Below are 21,621 nucleotides of genomic sequence, written 5' to 3'. Positions count from 1 at the left end.
TTACTTTCCAGAGATACAGTAACTCTCATTTTGCACTTTTAAAATACTTCCCACAGCACAAAGTTATTTGTTTCCATAAGTTGCCGTATAGACTCTCAAGCAATGACTCTGCAAATCCTTTGCTCCAGATCCTTCATATAGGATGATTTTGACTGTATCAAAGTTTGATTACATTTAATATTCCATTAACTGCAACAAATAAATTGCAGGAAATTTCAGCTTACTGCTGTTGTGTGTTTCTTGCATGGCTCCAAAGAAACAGATGAACTTGTACCATTCCTCCAACTCTCTTCTCTGATCTCATCACTCACGAAGAACTCATTCAGTTTTTGCACACTAGAAAAAATTAAAAGTTGTACAATTTAAGATTATGACAAGAAGAGAGAAAATACATTTTTATTGTAAATCATAGGGAAGGATTGTATAACAGATTACTGAATATAGTGTCATTAGATGTTACATTTTTTTTTTCTATGAGAATTTTATTTCATCCTTCCTTACAACCATTAGTCCTTCTATAATCAGTCATGTGCTTTCATTCTGCCACGGGGTGAGAGATATTTATAAGAGTCTGTCATCCAGGCAGCCATTAGGGACTTTCTTATTTTAACCTTAACTCTTCTCCTAGCAGCTGATGTATGTATTTGCAGACTCAGGTGTCTGCAATGCCTTCCTATGCAATGGAGCATATTTCCATGCATTTTGTACAAAGTCCATTCTACAACACTGACTTGACAATGCCAAGTCCACATTCCTGATCAAAATACATGCCTCATGTCTTTCCCTCTCTCAAGCAGATTCTAGCAATGCAGCAAGGCAGACCACCTCCCAAACTGAGTGAACCAACAGTGGCCAGTCAATCCCACTCCTCCAGCATCTCAGCCCTACCTGATCTCAGGTCATTTGGGTCATTGTCAGAGCTTCATCCCTTCATTGCATGTAACTAGACAGATAATATGTACCTTAATCCAGAAATATGAAACAATGGTGTAGGTAACAGTGCAGCACTAAAACTACATTCACTCTTTATATTATTCTGAATTTAAATCCAGGACTAAGGGGATGTACATTGTTCTAACAGGCTGCACAATACTGCAGACTTAGCATTATAGTCTGAGATCTGAAGCTATTGCACCTTTTTTCTTCTTTTTGACCTCACTGACAGTAAGTAAGATAGTAAGGGACATTATCAAAAGAATATCCACCTTTCGTAGTGCTAAACTGTTACCAGTTACTATGGTAACTGATATTGTAGGCAACTTAAAGAGCTGCTAGAGAGACATTCAACATGATGGGCACTTTGTAATTCATCCTTTCCAACCAATAACAATGTTGTTGTGTCTTTCGGCTTTTCCTGGTTAGGGGTCGCCACAGCGGAACTCTGGTCCGCTAATGACTGGCAGTTGATTTTTACATGCTGAGTTGCCAGCCCTGATGCACAACCTTCAACGAAGGTACGCCCATTCATGCATGTCTCCACGCAGAAGACGCTCTAGCTGAGAGTCGAGCCGGACAGCATCTTACTGTGAGGCGACAACGCTACCGCAGCGCCACCACCGCAGATCCAACCAATATCAATGTGACTGAGAATATGAACAGCATTTTCAGGTGAGGTAGATTACCTTGGGGGCTGCATATTCTGCATATCTTCTGTTTAAAATGATTTTCTCTGAGACTGGTCTTCACTTTTAGGATTGGGGTACTTCAAAAGAAATGACAACAATCTTGGCTGGCACAACCCTGCCTTTGCTCCATTCCATACAATTATATTTCTTTTCAACCCCACACACAGCACACCTTTTCCACATAATTACTGGTCCTGGGAATAATGCACCTGAAAGTTAACCCTACCTTCCTCTTATCTCCATAATCAGCTGTTGATTAATGAAATGGGGATGAGTAAAACTGAAAATGCAACACTTCTTATCATTATCTCTCTGCAGTTAAGAGTTTGTAGTTCTGAAACTGAATGGCTACTGTTGGATTTGTTTTTACATAACTGTACACACTGTGTAATTATTCTTTAGTTCTGCTTTTCCTCCAAGCCAGCTTTGCAAATCTCAAGTTTCAACCAAAGTGTTGTGCATGAATTAAAAACTATACATGACAGACTTTGAAATAAGCATTCAACAACTTGAAATCAACCACACTGATCACCATGGTTAGCAAACAGCACATTTGAAATCAACCACTCTGATTGCCATGGCTAGCAAATAGCACACACCGATCGCCATGGTTAGCAAACAGCACATTTACTTATAGCTTGTAGCTTGTAGCTAATGTTTTGCATGCATAACAGGACTGAGTTTGGTATATATTAAATCATTCCCTGTAGTATGGCAAATAGGTCTTAAACCAGTGATAATCATTTACACTTATCACTCTCATGATGTGCTAAGGTAATAAAAACAGCTTGTGAACTTTTCTGTTGAGGTATTTCACTGTAACTGAATACATCATGAACGTGACACATGAAAGTCACAAAAATAAGACATGCAGAAAAGATTTAGGTTTATGCATACTTGCCTCCACACAAACTGAAAAGACAAGCTCACCCAGCAGAATGTGTACCTATATAACCAGGAGTATAGCATTTCTTGGATGTCATACCATTCAAAATACTGCTTTGTCTCCCCTCACCAGAAGTTCAGAACCTGTCTGAGATGGTTTCCTCAAGAACACAAGACAGCATAACTGAGATTCTATTTGAGAAACCCATATCTGCAAGCATGAGATATTCTGATTATATTCCACAGGACAGTATTCTACGATGGACACTTCTGTACTGGTATAGTTATTGTTAAATTGACAGCCCAGCAGAACATCCAGGTCTGCTGTTCCACAGCTGGAATGTATCAGCTGCCTGAAATTGCATATAGAATCATGTGTCTTAACTAGTGTATATCTGTGGTCATCCATTCACCTCAGAGTACAGCTGCAGTTATCCAAACATCTTGGGACATTGGGTGAGTTTTTGATGGGTTAAGATATCTTTATGTGCATTGGCACAGTTTTAAGGACTGCATTCCAACTCCTGGTATCACCTCTAACATCATTTGTGTACTTCACAGAGGTATACAACATCACCAGGTTGCTATGTCTGAGTTCTGTAGCAATCTGTTAACATGTACTAACCCTCAGGAAAACCTTTTCATTGTCCTTTCATGTTTGGGCTCAAACTGTTTATCGTACACTGTTCTCCAAAAAAGCAACTTCAAAAGATCTAATCCTAACCTCAGATTTGTATTCCTAAACAACACTTTTGGTACTGCATGTACAGCTGTGTGTACTTCATTTTAGAATGTAACTGATGTAACCAGAACAAGGTGTGACTCATGACCTGGATAAACCCTCCCGCTATCCCATTTATAGCTGGGTAATGAGAGGCAGAAGTAAAATGCCTCTCTGCTTTATGAAAGGAGTAATAAACATGCCTAAGTAAAACTGTCAGCTAGTATTACTGGCAGTTTGTGCTGGGAAACAATTTCTTGCAAACAATGTTCAGTGTGTTCTGAAGTCTTTGACACCGTTTAGATGGTTTCTGTTCCTATAGAGTGTAAATCTAATTAGGAGCATACACCCTATGAATTGCAGACAGACATCAATATGCAGGCAGAGCAATGTCAGCTACTCACAAGTTACAGTGCACTGGAACCCTATAGTCAAGCAGGACTTTAGCAAGCAATCAAGGTAATAACCACTTTTGGAATTGTGCACTAGTTTCATTATGTACCCTCTCCTCCACCTTGGACTGTGTCTTTTTCTGTGCAGCATACTTGTTTTAGTACTGGTAAAGAAAAGAAATCTGCAATTACAATTGCAGATTTTATTCAAAAAGGGATGAAAGCTACTTAACAAAATCCATAAATAGTACAAATACAGGGGAAATAGTTTTAAGTTCCATTTTAAACTCAAACTGAACTAATTACAGAACAAACTGTTTTAAAAATTGTATGACACAACATAACATAATATATTTAAGTAATAAATGATGACATGGCATGGTATATTGAAGATTTACCCACGGTTGGTGTGGTTTAATCACACGGGTGAAGCCTGATTGATTAAATAAAGCCAACCATGGGTAAATTTCCATATACCACAACCACGGAGTTGGTTATTGCTATTGTACAATGACATTATTTAAGAAAAAAAATGCTTACTTTTCTTAAATAATGTCTGTGTATAACGGCTGCCTTGTTTTGATGTACTGTGCATGCATATGGGAATTGCATTCCCACGCATACCCAGTACATCAATGCTTTGAAAAGGAAGCAACGGAGAAAAGAACGTCTTCATTGCTTGTTTTTTGGGGTTGTTTTTGTTTTTTATTAAAACAAATAGTTTTGGCTGCATTAGGGGTAGGAGAAAGAGAGAGACAGAATGGAGGAAATGCAAAGAAAATCAGGTATGTGTCTTTAGTTTTAAATAACGTACCTGATTTTCTTTGTATTTCCTCCAAGCTGCCTCTCTGTCTTTTCTGTCTTTTCATTTCAGACATATTTATCTGTAGTAGTAACATTTGTGACTTATTCTTGTGTTTCTAAATTACTTGGGATTTGACTGATATGATGGCTTTTGCTCCTATGATTGATATTTAGAGATTTTGTGTTAGATATGACTTAGTTTTGTGAGTTTAATCTGCACAATTTTGCAAAATGATTGTTACTCACACATATGACAGTGTTTTCTTCATGCTAGACAGATTTTCATGTAGGGAACTTTATCCCTGCAATTTCTAAAGATTAATTTATTTAATGTCTCTTTGTTTTCTTCTTGTACTTGTTACAGTCATATTTTCTAAAAGGTCTGCTTGTCTGACTTTATAAGTCACTATGTGGATGCTTTGCTTATATTTATCCTCACTTCTGTTGATTTGTTCCACAGATATTTTTGTAGCCCTGCCATATTTTAATATGTCTTTTAATGTAAGATCAGGTTGTCTGACACATTTTCTTCCTATTTTTAGTGGAACAGCTTTTTGTTATCGTTGTTTTGATTTTACGTGGTCAGTATCAGTGGGAGTGTACTTCATAGTTATTCTCAGCCTTGTTTGGTATATGTGTAAAGCATTAGTTATCTCATTCATTACTTTCTTCAGCATGTCAGCTTCAAATTATTTTTCTTTTGCTCAAAATAATTATTCATTTTTGCTTTGATATCATAATATTTGCCTGCTGCACTTGCCAAGATATATATGTCTTGTTCCTTTTTGTTAGACATTGGTAGAACTACATTTTCAGATATGGTACTGTAATTTTTTATTGTAAGAATAGAGTTCTCAAAATTCTGCAATTGTTGTGTCTTCAGGACAATGAATATTTTTTCACCATATATATTACAAATGGAGGGAGGCGAGGCTATCAGCAGCACTGACATTCTCAACAGAGACAATACTGAAGCAATTAGAAGCAATGTTTTCATTGTAGACATTGGCTTGTTTAAGAAGTTACTTTGTATCCTTTCCTGCATGGATTGATTAACTTGCTTGGCTGTACACATAAATGATTTTTTCACTTCAAATAAAATTAACTTAATTTTGAAGTCTTCATTTTTAAATAATGTAAAAAAAAGAAAATTCCCTGGGGAAAGTACCAGGAATAAAACAATGACAAAGTAGTAGTAATCCAACCTAAGGCACATAAACACAGAAAAATATATTTTAAACCTCAAAAGTTTAATAAAACAAACACATGGTAAGCGCTTTCACATTCAATGTGCTTACCCTGAAAGAAGTGGTCTCTAATAAAAAAATCAATTTTCGAATAAGCTATTGTTATTTCATTTTTAGATAGAATACTATATTTCAACTCATCACTCAAAATGTCAAACATACAAGTGTCATAATCCATAGTGTTTATTATTATTACCCCACCCCCTTTATCAGGCTTCATAACATGACAACATTTTTGCAATAATGTGTTGACCAATTTCGCTATTTGTTGGATGTGGAAAACATCATTAGAAAATTTTGGGGTGTCCTGACAGTAAATTCAGAAATCAATCAGATTATTTCTGAGGCCCCCAGTATTTGTTAGGAGAAGGGATATCAACTTGAAGGAGATATTTGAAAAATACACTAATACAGGGAAACAATCTAATAATACCAGAAAAGTTGGAACTTACAAATGTGGTTTTTGTAACCAATGCAAATTTATGGCAGACAGGGAAGATATTTTTTTGAAAGCTAGAGGTATACACTTGAAACCAAAAGGTAATTTTAACTGCAACAGTAGAGGGGTGGTTTACTTGGTTACATGTGAGGCTTGTTTTAGCTTTTATGTAGGAAAAACTGAGAGGACAATGAGGAAGTGGGTTTACGAACATTTGTATGATGTTTCTCATGAGAGGGATACCAATGCACTACTTAGGCATCATAGAGAATGTCAAAACAGTAAATACTTATTATTTATATTTGAACAAGTTGAACAAGACCCGGGGGGGACAGTGGGAAGCTAGGCTGGAATATAAAGAGTTATTCTGGCAAATAAAACTGGATGCTGCCAAACTTCTGGGTTTGAACAAAATGATTAGTATTAATAGCATACTAAAGATCAGGGCAGCTGGATTATAATGGTTTTTCATTTATTTTCAAACAGGAGATAGTTTTTGTTGGTATAAAATAATTACATTAAACTACTTGTTGTGTCTTTCGGCTTTTCCCTGTTAGGGGTTGCCACAGCGGAACTCTGGTCCGCTAATGATTGGCAGTAGATTTTTTACGTGCCGAGTTGCTGGCTCTGACGCACAACCTTCAATGAAGGTACGCCCATTCACTCATGTCTCCACACAGAAGACGCTCTAGGTGAGAATCGAATAGGACAACGGCTTAAAGTGAGGCGACAACACTACCGCAGCACCACCACCGCAGTACACTACTGACATAAAATATTGAATTTTTTATACATTTTTTGATAGTAACTTTATATCTATTCTGTTATTTTGTTTCTTTGCTAAGAAGGGGTTTGAACTTGTTGGGGTGAACTTATAAAGGTTGAATATACAGTTTGTGTATAAAAAGCAATTGAATTTAAAACAGGTGTTGCTTTTTCTAATGTTTAGTTTTTAAATATTTGATTTGTATGTAAATTGTTTATAGGATATGAGTATTGGTGGGCAATTTTGATTGGCTGACACTAATTTAAAAGCATGTTTGTGTAGGACATTCATTGTTCTAATGTAGTTTGGGAGATTCCTGGATGAAAGTGCTTAACTTGTAAACTTGTACAAATTGTATTGGTACTTTTATATGGTCCACAGATTTTATCAGTTTGATTTGGATTAAAAGCAGTTTGTACTCTCCTCGTGGTGCATTTTGTCTTTTTGGTGACTGTTTAGACTTTTGGAGATTATAAGCTTCAGTAAATCTTTGGCATTGTCTAGGAGGGGTTATGTCAATCACAGTGATGCTGGTCTTGGTTGCTGATCAGGATAAGGGTTGAAGGTTTAAAGTGTGATTTTTTTTTTTAAATGACAACATTAAGGGACAAAGGTACTAATGGCACATTGTGGATGAGCCAATGCATTTTGCTAACTGTTCGATGCCTGTACGAATTCTAAGCCACTGGGTTAAATTATGAGGATATGTTTCTCATATATAACTCTCAACACTGTAATGCATAGCATGGCTGGAAATGCCATGCCAACATCTGTTTTTTCTTGACTCAAAATATATGGTATAATGAAACATCCCCTTAGACTAACCTTTTATGATAATGTCAGGGGATAATAATAATATTGATCTATTTGTGGTATCTCCTTGAAAAAGTTTGTTTAATGGCAGTTGTTTGACTAGTGATAAGTAGAATACCTCTAATGGATCACTGGAATTCAACACTCATAGAGTTGCATATGGCATTCATGATAGCTTATTAGGTGCCATAGTGTTTAGTTCACTTAAACTAAGCAATGTAGAAACATACTTACTTTTAGACAAGTTGGAAGGCTAGCATCGTATTGCAGCCAATGTAGATATCTCCTCTCTTGGGTTAAATCAAACAAAGATTACTTGCGATCCATAATAAATATGATGATTTTTTAAGTAAAAGTCTTAGTTAAATATTTTACTGGCTCACCCCCAGTAGGGTTAAAGGTTTCTCTTTCAGATTAAACATAATTACAATCACCTAATCAAATGGGGTCTATATCAGAAGATCGCCATTTCAAAATGTCGAGTCACCTTTACTCAACACGAAAATGTCGAACTCCAAGTTTGTCGAACAGCCAAATCACTGATTCCTTTCCAAGGGAAAGAAACTGGTTGGCTGTTCTGCCACACCTGCGATTTCCCTGAATGTAGTGTGGTTTCGGAGTTAGAGTATTTAGTTAGGGGGGTTGTGGGGGGTGTGGGGGTTAAGCCCTCCCCCCACTTAAATACATTTTTTTTTATGTGGTGTTGTTTGTTGGCCTTTAGATTTCTTCCCCTTGGAAAGAAATTGGTTATAAGGACGTTCATCAAACTTAGACTTCGACATCTTCATGTCGAACAAAGGTGTCACAACATTTTGAAATGTCGATCATATGATGCAGGTCCATCAAATGACCTTGAAGAAATGTGATGGGTGTATTGTTTTGCTATCTAGAAACATTTGAGATATAATGGTACCAGTTAAAAAGGTGAAGCATCACATGCTGATTTATCAGATAGGGAAGATTCAGCATCTGTCAGTGTCTCATCTGATGTTTTAATTTCATTGATCACTTGAAAGACTTGTTCATAATTCCCAGCACATTCTTATACAGATCCATCATGTACCATTTCATTGAGTGAGTACAGAATCATGAAAAGATCTGGCAAAATATGTGGTACAAGTTTGCGAGTCTTAAGCACAAACTCTGCTGTAAGATTTTCTAAGGACTAGATGCTTTAAAACAGACTCAGACTTAACCAGTCATGTGACCAGCCCATGTTTACCAATTATACAGCCACCAAAGAAATGTCCTTTGTGAAGGACTCACATTAATTGTATTGTACGATAGTAATACTATATTAACCTGACTAGGTCATCTGCAAGCCTTTTAAGTGGTCTTCATTGTCTCTAAATTTCTAGAATATCTTGTAGCTAGCATTCCTCTTGAATAATCCCATGGAGCAGTTGATCAATGGCACTTTGCCATATTCCATGTTGCACAAGCAATTCCAAAACTAAACATTTACACTGCCATAGTCCACTGTGCATATTTATAATCAGGAACTGCTAAGTCTTCAACCATTTGAAAACAAGACTGGGTGAAGTAAGTCTTTTTAAACTTCTCCTTCCCCCTAAGGTGATAGAGAGATAGTCTCAGGTCATGGCAGTGCATTCTACACATTGTGTAACAATGAGCTGATAGTCACTCAGGCACCTACAAGACGTGAAAATTCCCTAAACTGTCTTTCATTATTTTTGTAACTATTGATATATTCCCACCTCTCTAATCCATCTTTGACAGTATTCTAGGAACTCCTAACTTTAGAAGATGTAGTTCACCTTATATATTAGTGCATATGGCACTAGGATTTTTCTCTACGTCACTCTTGTTTTCCATGCGTTTCACTACCAACATCTGCTAAGAGCCATACTAGTTTCTCTAATGTGGTCTTCTTAAATATTAATATTATATGCTGTGTATTAAAATAATAGCCATTCAGATCAACTTTCTGCATCCACTCTTTGCCAAGCAAAGATTTCCCTTCCTACCAAGACATATATAAACCCATTGCCTTTAACCTTCATATGTCATTGGTAACTTAGACTCACCATTATACATTGACTTTTTACCAAAAAACAACTACATTAACAATTCTTGTTTTATAAGTGGCTTGTAAGATAGTAGCTCCTTTCAGGCAGCAAGTGAAAAAATATATTAAACTGCACCTGTCTTAATCCCCACTTTTTCTGTAAAATCTACCCCCCTCTGTTGTGACCTGCATAACTCAATGGTCCACATCAGGCAGGTTGTCTACTAACATACATAGTGCCTTTCATTATTCAATACACTGCTACTTTTTATGGCCACTAAATCTACACTCATCTTTAATGCTGAAAGATCAGAAGATTGTTGGTTCTAATCCCACCCTGGATGCTTTAATTTGTTTTCCAGTACTGATACATCAGTACAGCATATACAGGTTACTGCTACACTTCTGAGGTGCTGTGCTTCAAATAAAATGTTAAAAAACTCCTCTGTCTGAGCTAGTTGTAGCTCATGTAAATGTAAAAGATCCCAAGCACTTATTAGGGAAACAACAGTGGAATTTATCTAGAGCCCTAGCCAAAATTTCCTTTTTCTTTACAAATGTCACTTCAAGTCACTTATGAAAATGGACAGCAAGCCAAGTGGGACTAACCCAATCAACAAAATATTAATAGATAAATAGATGTATTATGTTTACTTCATGGTTAGATAACTAAAGTTAAGTGTTAATCTGCTGACTGCCCCAGTCATTACTTTAAACAATTGCTAATATAAATTTAATCTAGGACACGATATTTTGTTTAACTGATTAACACATACGTGGTTTGGAATGTTACAGTTCTAGCAGCCTACACACATCTTCCATTCCAGAACATTTCCTAAAAAATAAACTTAAAAAAGCAGAATATAACAAATGTAGATATTTTGTGAACAATAAAAGCTAGCTATTAAAACTGCACAAACAGTAATGTTATCACTAAGACACATTCTTTACAGTGATAATAGTGCATTCATAATCTTTTCCATAAGTACTGTAATATATTATAATGCACACAACCCACAAATTATATTTTTCTAAAATTTCACAAATAAATTTCCATGTCTTGAAAACTATACAACCTAAGCACATCTTGTTAGAACATTTTCATTAACCAGACGTAAGCTTTCACATGACAATAAATTCCTATGTAAGTGTATATTTATTAAGATATTTACAGAAATTTGAAAACATCTGTTTAATCGTATTTAATCGTATAATCAGCAATACAAATTATACCGGATCTCTCTCAAGATGTGCAGCTTATAATGCAAATATCAATGCTAGTTTTCATCAACAACGTCTAAGGTTTCACCTAATGTTAGGCAACAGTTTGTAAGCCTCTTGATTTTTGAAGTATTAAGTACATATGGAAATATTGCTTATATTCATAATTACTAACAAACAACTAACAATATTACAAGTATAGTGTGATATATGCCAGCATTTTCAGTGAATTGCCCTGTCTCCCACAGTGGTGTTTCATACCATACACCTCAATAAAATGTAGATCTCGTGGGTACGAACATATTAATATAAATAAGAAAATATGAATAATAAGTGGCAAACAGAGACTAATTTCTCCACTGCAGGATATCCTAGACTAAATGTCTTGGTGTCATTTTTGTTAATAGCACCTTGTCCTTTCTACCACTGCCTATTATTAACTTATAAGTCATGTAGGTAAAGAAGCCAGACCCAAAAAAGTTCTGGATGCCATAAGAAAGTATGCTTGTGAACTGGAAGTATACAAAAAAGGCATTACAGGCTTGAATGAGTTAAAAGAAATTCACAAAGGAAGTTCAACTGGTAAGTTTACACATTTTTCTTTATTTTTTTTTTGTATGTAAATGCACTTCCTGGCTATACATCCATATCTGTGTTTGAAATCTATCCTTATCCCACATGTACAGTATAACAAAATCAAAGCCCCTTATGATTTGCTATAGTTTGGGACACAGGGTTCTTAAATTTAAAACTTCATTATAAAATAAATTGTATATGGTAAAGCAGCTATGAAAAAAGAAAATCATTCCTTTAAAGCCTTAGCATTAAACAGTGCATTTAATAGTTTATGCAGGACTACTTTAGAGATTTTCTGCAGAATGATCATTGCATTTCTGTGGCTGCCTTAATACTATCTGTATACTGTATGAATTTCTCAAGCAGATATCTGAAATGTTCACACTATTGTGTAAATATTGTAAAAAAAAAAAAAAAAAAAAACGCCAAGTAGTCTAACTAGTATTGGAAATCAATGGTACTTAGATACATCTCCACACCCTAGTACAACAGAAGGGCTCAACAAGTGGACAAGGAGGGAATTGGAGAGGGCTTATATGGGAAAGCAGACAAACAAAACTGCTAAGAATGTTCTAATACAATTAGTAGAAGCTGGCTTTCCATCTAAATGCTTTTATCACTGACTATATAACTTACACATATTCTCTTACCTGATCATAGCCTTGACAGCAAACCGGACAACAGTGGATAGTAGGAACAGTGGTGTGACCAGGATGTGAAACAGAGACAAAGAAGCAAAGGCCACTGCTGGGGTAAATTGCATTTTAAGTAAGTCATAAACAACAAAGGTCTGCAAAACACAAACAGGTGATAAGATGCCAAGTGTTACATAAACTGTATAATGCAATATTTGATAAGAACTACAAAGCAGTGCTACTTCATATGCAAATTAATTCAGAATAAATATACTGTGTAATAATGTCTGACATATCTTTTCAGTAAGGCTTCATATCTATAATGCTTTCTATAAATTCATAAAAATATATAATCATATATATAATCATATAAATCAGATGCCAAACAGTGAACTGCAACATTTTTCTGGTCTTAAAATACAGAGATTGAGGGCAGAGCAGGCTTTCAAAACTACCCCTGGATGCTGCCTCATTTTTTCATAACTGTGTTTTAGAAACGGAAGCTGCTGAACAACTAAAGTGCACCTTCAGAAGTCTCAGATGTGCCAGAGTGTGACTCAGAAACAATAACATTACTTTAGTACAGCTGAAATGAATCAAGTTACAGACGATAGTCTGAAGATAGGCAAGCTAATATCTGATGCTGAAATAGGGGGGAAACTTGCAAACATGGGGTACTGTGACTCATGTTCCAAAAATAATACAGTTTTAGAGCTCTTGGGATTATTACAAAATGTGTCCCTTTAGAAGTGTAGGTGATAAAACATGAGGTACCCAAAAAGTCAGAGGTAAGCCTTGAAATACCAGTAGTTCAGGTAGAGACTGAATATAAACAATTTCAATACCAAAAAGGGCAAAGCAACCCTGAAGAACAGGGTACGCATACCAAAGGCAAGCAAAACTTCAGAGCTGCAGCTAGAAACACCATGCCTGTTTCTGGCACAAAACAAGCCAATAGGAAGAGGCAGACAAATGAAGAAGGCAAATAGATGGACCATTTCCAGGGAAAGCAACAGACACAGTCAATCTTCCAAAATTTTGGAGTAAGTTGATATCAGACACAAAAGACTAATACAATGTAACAGTTTTCACAGAGTTATACCAAAGTTAAACTATGATGCTTGCTGAAATGATAATGTCATTAAGAGGGCATGCCACTATTGCATTGACAAAAGTGACAACAAAAGTCATCACTCCATACATTAGCACCAGTATTCCAAACATTTCCTTTATCACTGCGCAAGGAAGAGACCGATAACAGCACCCATCCATCCACCCATGGATCTGTTTATCCATACATGCATACAGTACATAGATGTATCTCTCAATATCCACATTATTCAATGTGGGGTCATGAATGTTCATAGCCTAATGACAGAAGCACTAGGCTAAAGGCAATAACTAGTCCTGGACAACATGGCATTTCACTGCAAGATCCTTGCTTATACTCACACATAAGTACCATGTGTTCACCGAGGAGTAACTTAGATAACTGGTAAAGTCACATGCCTGTATGTGTTTGAGATGTAAAAAAGAACTAATAACTCCAGGAAAAATCCATGTAGACACATGGAATGCATGCAGTAACACATAAAAGTGTCTGAATACATGAGTCAGAGAAAATGTTTTATATATTAGAGATTTTAGATAATTTTGGTTAAACTAAAAAGAAATTTTGAGTAAAAACTTTGCAAATATAGGTTTCTTATCTAAGTATGCCTATGTTGAACTTGCAGGATCTCAAAGTGAAAACACTGAAATCTACCCATACTGAAATCTGCAATATCGAATTCTGGACTTGTCCCCCTTCAAGACCCGTGTTAGTGCTTGTTTCAGTGTTTGCACGGGTAGGGTGTTTCATAATTTGGTATGTTTTCAGAGTTGCACCTGATTGATGTTGAGGATTTTGATGTTTCAGCCTAGAGATCCTGCAAGTTTGACATAGTCATACTGGGGTTTCTAACAGTAAACTGCAAATATATAAATCATGTCTTTTTAGCAGTGACTAATGTGAATTCTTTAGCTCATGACAGTTCCTCATTCAGTAAGACTAATAAGTTCATGTATCAAATTATATTTTTAGTATATTTTTATCTCATTTGACACCATTATTGCTTGGTAAGACTGAAATATTTCCTCAGTGTTCGCTACCTTTCTTGATTAAACCCCCAGTCTTCCGAAAACACTAGGTTATAGAAAAATTTCCAGAGAGCTTGGATGATTTTTCAAAGATTATTATTGCAGATGGTAGGCAAAGCCATCTTTTACCTAGATTGTGCAAACTAATATACTGGAATTTTATAACTCAACATAAAATAAATGATATTAAAGAAATTAACACAGAACTGATTCTAAGCTTATTAGACGTAATGGTTTCACATGGAAATATATTCAGAGAATATATAACACATTCTGAAATTAATAAAATCTATAAACTTTTTTATGACTGTGAGAAAATTATGGGAATATATGAATTCACTTCAGAGAATTGTGGACAGACATACATAATTACAAAATCTATAATGTTGATATTTCTTCAGTTCCTGGAGGGAGCAATGCACAACATTCTTTAGTATGGGGAATTCTAGCTATTGCAAGGAAACTGTAATAAAGAATTGTAAAAGGAAAAAAAAAAATGTTCGTCTTTTAAACAGATTATAAATTTAGCATCTGTTGCATGCTGTAAAGAAAAAGTAATATAACTATGAGATGTAATTCTAGTAAACCAGATGTTAAATACCAGGCCAAATTAATATCATTATTGGAAAAATATAATTAATGTGAATGGCAACTGAATATCAAATCCAAGAAGGAAGCAATATTTATAATGCAAATATAAAATAATATAAAATAATAATAAAATATATTATATGATTATTATAAATATAGCAATATAATATAAATAATAATAATATGTAGAAAGCAATTTATAATATAATTCAAGTGTCATGTGTTGTAATTAATTGTAAATAGTTGTATTTTTGTGAGTCTGATTTATTTGAAAATGTAAAAAAAACATGTTAAAAGAAATCACTAGGATCAAATGGTATGCATACCATTTAAAGAGTTATAATCCAGTTGGACAAATACTCACATTAGTGTATACTTTTTAGTGCTGAAAAAAAGTGAATGCTCATGTAAGTGAATGCTGCTTGCAATGGAGTTTCTGCTGGCAGTCTTTTGTTTATATGGGATCACATTACAGCAGGGTAAGGCAATCTGTCCTTACATCATTGTTGTGTGATCTCAGAGTAAGTGTATATAATTAAAAGGGGTGTAAAGGGACTGGTCGCATGAACATTCATTCTAAAGTGTTCATTCTTTAAAGGTTCATTCATATGAGTGTTCGTTCTTTCATGAGTCACTCAAAGATATGTGTAGGTTTGCTTGTTTTGATTTATGTATTATTTACATTAGTAAAGTAATCACTTTGGTTCACCTTATTCGATTAGCTAAATGTAGTTATTTAGGTTTAACTTTTTAATTTAGTTAATTAGTTGTCATCTTTGTGGGTAGACTATAGACTTGAATTTTTTGAGCCATGCCACAGGATCAAAAGTGAGCACAATTTTCATGATATTACAAATGCAACGTGCAATGTTACAGAACTGGAGTAATGAGCAAGCACCATGCATATATGGTTAGTGTTCAGTTTCTATATCAAACTGATTATATACCACATTATGATTTAAACTCCCTGTGTAGTTTTTTTTTTTTTTTTTTTTTTTAATTTTCTTACTGCATTTACTGTACACATTCTAAAACTGGCAGATCACTGGTTTGTACCTTGCATACCATAAACCTAATCTTTCCACCTGGTTTCTTTTTTGAAATTGGTTTGGCTAGTTTCCTTCTTTTCAGTATATTTCTTTTTTGTTTAAATTAATCCACCAATGTAGTATTACTTTGTTACTTTTCTTCTATAGCTGGTGTAAATTTTCATTGTTATATATAATAAGGATATATATATATATATATATATATATATATATATATATATATATTCTTATATATAATTATTTATATTGTATAATATAATATTATTATATATAAGTATATTATTATTATATAATTATATAATATTAATATTATAAAATAATAATATTTATAATATATATTATTTATATTTATATTTTTAGATTATATATAATATAATAAGGAATTCCTAAATAAGCTGAATGTCTACTTCAGCAGATTTGAGGAAAGGAGTAGAACAACAGCAAAGAAAATATCCATTGGTCATAATGAGAGGATGTCACCATCAATCCGGCTGATGTCCAGAGTGCACTGCACAGAGTTAACCCGAGAAAAGCAGCAAATATTTCCAAAATGCTTTAAGGATACAACAATCATTCCATTACCAAAGAAGTCTCTACCATCTTGCCTAGATGACTACCATGTGGCCCTCACCTCCAGATTGATGAAGTGTTTTGAAAGGCTGGTCAAGGACACCATAACATTTGGGGTGCCTGCTGATCTTGACTCTCTGCAGTTTGCTTTCCAAGCAAACTGCTCTAAAGCAGATGCCATCTCTCTTGCACTCCATCTATTGCTGAAAGACATTGAGAATAAAAACACCTATGTGACGGTACTATTCATTGACTTCAGCTCTGCTTTTAACATGGCCATCCCTCTTCATCTGGTAATGAAGCTATTCCAACTAGGTGTCAACCCTCCACTTTGTATCTGTATTCTTGACTTTCTCACAGACAGATCTCAGAAAGTGTGCGCAGGAAATAACTCCTCAGATAGCATCACTCTTAACAACGGAGTTCCACAAGAATGTGTACTAAGTCTCTTGCTGTTCACACTGTTAACACATAATTGTACAGCCAGATACAATACAAATCACATCAAGTTTTCTGATGACACGGTGGTGGGTGTCATCAGTAATGATGTTGAAACAGTGTATAGAGATGAGGTGGAAAAACGATTACCTAGTGTGGAAATAACTTTGCACTAAATGTGAACAGGATAAAAGAGATAATTGTGGCCTGCAGGAAAAATTGCAAGGAGCCCCCCATCAATGGGGAAACAGTGGAAAGAGTGAGAAGCACATAGTTTCTGGGAGGGCACATCAATGAAGACTTGTCTTGGAACACAAATACAAATGCGATAGTCAAGAAAGTGCACCAGAGATTGCACTTTTCAAGAAGGCTGAGGGGTTGAATCTCCCATCAGCAGTTCTCACTACCTTCTACAGAGGTACTATAGAAAGCATCCTGATGAACAACTTCGTAGTATGGTATGGAAGGTGCTCTACCTCTGAGCACAAATCCCTCCAGAGAGTGGTGAAGACAGCCGAAAAGATCATTAAGATCACCTTACCACCTGTCCATAACTTGTACTTATTCAGATGTCTCAGCAGGGCCAGAGGAATATGACTGCGCTCACTCTTCTCACAGACTGTTCCTGCGTCTATCATCTGGAAAGTGCTTCCGAAGCATACGTTGCAGAACTATGAGATTCAGAAACAGCTTCTTCCTTAATGTCATCAGGCTGCTGAACTCTAGTAAGCACTACACTTTATGATGTCCACCTGGGTCAGTAGAAACTGTCTCAAATTGTGCAATAACCTGGTTACCACCATGACTGTAACTTATAGACCATCTAGGGCAGTAGCAATGCAGTAAAATATCTCTTCTTTCAGTGCAATACATGTTGCGAATTCGTAAATTAACCATAATGCAATACTCTAAGGTCCATAGTGTAATACTTTAATGTTCACAGTGCAATACTCAAATGTCTCTTTCTGTGCAAGGATCAATGCAGTGTCTTAACAAAGTACCTGTGCAATTGTAAAGTTTCATGCAGGTAAGTGTTCAGTTTGAAAAGTGTTAAAATGTGTTCTAATTATGTGCAATATTAGTCTGTCTACCTGCATGTCCGTGATGTAATAGCCAGGTGTTATATGTGTAAATGTCTGTAAAAATAGTCTACATGTTGTTTGCACATTGAGTCCGGAGACAGGGAATTTCATTCAGTTTTTGCACTTGTGTGATTTCTGAATGACAATAACGTTTACTTTGACTTTGACTTTAATGTATATATATATATATATATATATATATATATATATATATATATATATATATATGTGTGTGTGTGTGTGTGTGTGTGTGTGTGCATGCAGTGCTGGTCATTTATGCATGTATTTTTATACAAAGACATTGGGACACTGTGTCACTATGTTTATCAATACATTTATTACTGGATGGTATTCTTGATAAAAATGTGATTTGCTTTAATGGTAAATATTTTAAGCAGCTTAACGAAATAATCATGGGGACATTACAAGAACTATTTGCACAAATATATGCAGGTTCAGAATCAAAGACAAAAATGTTTTAACTAACATAATAATTAATGGTACACTTTATTGTTTTATGTTTATTTCATTGGTAATATCATTGTTATGTGGGGTTGTACAGAAAATGGGTTATCTTTATTGTTTATGTGAACAGTGCTGCTGGCCATTTGTTTGTAATACTTTTGCAAATAGTCTGGCAGTTGGTTTAGAGGATTGAGAAGCTGTTAATGAGCTGTTTCCTGTGGTGCAGTAATGCAAGGTTTGATTCCCTCAACCTCCACTGCCTAACTTTGTGACTCAGAGCAAGTCACTTAAATTGACACGGCTCCCAGGCTGAGTGTGAAAAAGGTCCACGAGTGCTCTACCCCAGCAAATGAATACTAATAATAAAATAAGACATACCTACTAATTACATGTTAAATATGGACATATCTGTTGCTGAATTAAAAAGATGAACTAGAATATTTACAAAGTATTTTAACACACATGATGTAATAATTAGAAAAATAAGCATTTTAAAGAATAACTACAGGAAAAATATAGGACACAATGTAATAAAGTTAACATAAGGAGAAAAAACAATGAATAAACATTTAACTGCACTGGCTGTGGCATTGTTAACAAGTGATATGTTTATTTATCTAAGTTTAGGACATTAATATGAGTCTGGACAGTGCAATGTCTACAATACTGGCAGTACCGAATATCTGTCTAGTTGTATTTCATAACCACTCATTTGCCAAGGGAAAAGCTTAACCTAAAGGGTATGTAACCTTCCAGTAATTATTAAAATAAGGTCTGAACTAATGTTTTATATTGACATTCACAAGAATCAAATTGATATTTTTTATTAATATTTCACATAGTTGAAGATGGTGTTAGTGGGAGAGATCTTGATAATTTGAGATTACTTCTGGCAGATATTATTGTGAAAACATAAAGTCTTTAGTATGAATATCCAGATCTGTTTAAAATTAAGACATTGGCATGACAGCTGATGACGTTAATTAATCATACTTATTTAGACGCATCTTAATAGCAATGCTGTTAGTATCTGCATTCTTAAGAAGTGATTATTGCATGAAGCTAAACAGACTGTTTTGTTTTATCTCTGCATTCAGTGTCTTATCTTGCAGTCAGTTTATTCTTTTTTATTGAGAAGTGACGCAAGTTATTCTTTATTGCATGGATACAACACAAACTGTTTTTTTTTTTTTTTTGAAAATATGCTTAGTTGTGACAGTAATCTCTAGTATTCTCTGTGGATCTGTTTGCAGATATCTCTATTATTCTTCCACAGAGTGGAGTTAGACGAATAATATGAAGATAACAAGCATGACAGGGTTACTTACAGGTTTCAGTTATCCATCCATCAGTTATATCAATAATATGGGGGTACTCCAGCAGTGGTAGATATAAGCTGTAGTACATCAGCACCCCCTACCTTTATTTCTTATATTCACGTGGCTATACTACCTGCTGCATTCCACTCCCTTTTATGTTTATATATTCCCAGGCTTTCTGTTCCCCCCAGGATGTTGTTTTTCAGACAAATCAGCTGCCATGATACAGCCAACCAATAAGTAAGTTGCAATGAGCAGAAAGCCCTGCAAGTTTAAACTTAAAATGAAATGGCGTATGGATCACTGCACAAAACATCTCATTTTTTTAAAGCATTGCAGATATGTAGTGTAGACTATGGTAATCGCAGCAGTAGGAATTGGACATTTTGTGGAAGGAACACCTGTGTGAGATAAAGGATTCAAGTTTGTGGTGGAAGAAAACAGCAGATGTAAGAAAACATGCAGTTTCTCTAACTGGACTGACAGTTGAGATAGTACAATGGACTAGGATGTACTGCCATCTGAGACAGACGTCTATTTTTGCAGATATTTTTTTTGTTTGTTTTGTTTTTGTTTTTTTATCCTTCCAGGCAACCCGGACCGGAGTTCTGCTGTGGCGACCCCCTAACCGGGAAAAGCCGAAAGAAAAACAACAACAACATCCTTCCAGTCACCAGATATAAATGTCAAACCTTTGTGCTATTATTTAGCCCCTCAATTTCTTTGCTCAGAAATCCGAGACACAAGCAAAAATAAATGGGCCAAAGGACCAATAAGAGGGGCAATTTTTAAATATTACTCTAACTCTCTAAAATGTTAACAGAACAACATGTTTTGCAAAAACACACATTTTCTGAAATAGTAGGAAATTCTAATGTCTAACATTGCTGCCTGACTATAATCCTCAGAGATTTACAAGAAAATCTATAAGTAACTAGATAAAAATATGAGGCAAAATAAGAGAACCTCTGCAAAATCAGGGACACTTGAGAGATATTACTACCCTCAGCTGATGTAATGATGGACAGTGCATGTGTGTGTGTGTGTGTGTGTGTGTGTGTGTGTGTGTGTGTGTGTGTGTGTGTGAGTGTGTGTGTGTGTGTGTGTGTGTGTGTGTGTGTGTGTGTGTGTGTGTGTGTGTGTGTGTGTGTGTGCGCGCATGTGTGCCTATGTGTGTTGGGGAACTCTAGCAGGGAATTAAGCATCATTTTTTTATTTTTATTTTTATTGTAGCCCATTATAGAAAAACTTTTGAAGAGAGGACAATTGACAGAAATTTGGTTACTTGGATGAATCTCATTCTTTTTTTTTTTCTTTTTTAATTTACTGTCCTGTACTTTTTTCTTTTCTTTTCCTTTGAGCATTTTATATGAGCTTCACCTGTTCTTTGTCTGCCTTGCCAAGTCCTAGGTACATGTTCCATCTTACAAGCCATGTGGTTACATGTGCATTCTGCACTGGAAAATTTAATAAGAACTGGGAACAACATGATGATCATTAAGTGCCTGAGCAAATGCCACGTTTGGAACCTGCCTTTTAAAGATAGCAGTAACCGGTATATAATCCAAGATTACAAAGTTGTTTAGTGCTTAATGTAAATAATATGAACAATAATACGTTGCACCGTCTACATGTACAGCCAGTCAATCAGTCACACTTGTCTGTTTTAGTTTACATTTATTAACCTGAGACGTTTGTTAGTTTCCAAGTAGGTGTTGATTTATACATGCATATTCTTAAATGGCTATATTTCAAATGTATGTTATGCTGTTTTCCTTTTGGTCAGTAAAAGTGTGACCACATGCTGTCAAAAAT

General features: G+C 35.2%; 1 protein-coding gene across 9 annotated transcripts in view; it reads right to left on the bottom strand.

Annotated features, from left to right (window-relative positions):
- ABCC9 (ATP binding cassette subfamily C member 9) overlaps window positions 1-21,621 on the bottom strand; it is a 1,652,866-nt gene that overhangs the window by 901,668 nt on the left and 729,577 nt on the right. For all 9 annotated transcript variants that reach the window (XM_044087794.1, XM_044087796.1, XM_044087793.1 and 6 more), the window contains exons 14-15: window positions 12,169-12,308; window positions 225-336 (exon numbers count right to left, since the gene is read on the bottom strand). In XM_044087794.1, coding sequence (XP_043943729.1) covers window positions 225-336; window positions 12,169-12,308 — 252 coding nt within the window. The remainder of the gene's footprint in view (window positions 1-224; window positions 337-12,168; window positions 12,309-21,621) is intronic.

This window comes from Protopterus annectens, chromosome 11.part0 (genome assembly GCF_019279795.1).
Source record: "Protopterus annectens isolate FY-2018-M chromosome 11.part0, PAN1.0, whole genome shotgun sequence".
In the NCBI taxonomy this organism is placed as follows: domain Eukaryota; kingdom Metazoa; phylum Chordata; order Ceratodontiformes; family Protopteridae; genus Protopterus; species Protopterus annectens.
The sequence above is the reverse complement of the archived record's forward strand: the minus strand, read 5'-3'. Positions and strand labels throughout refer to the sequence as shown.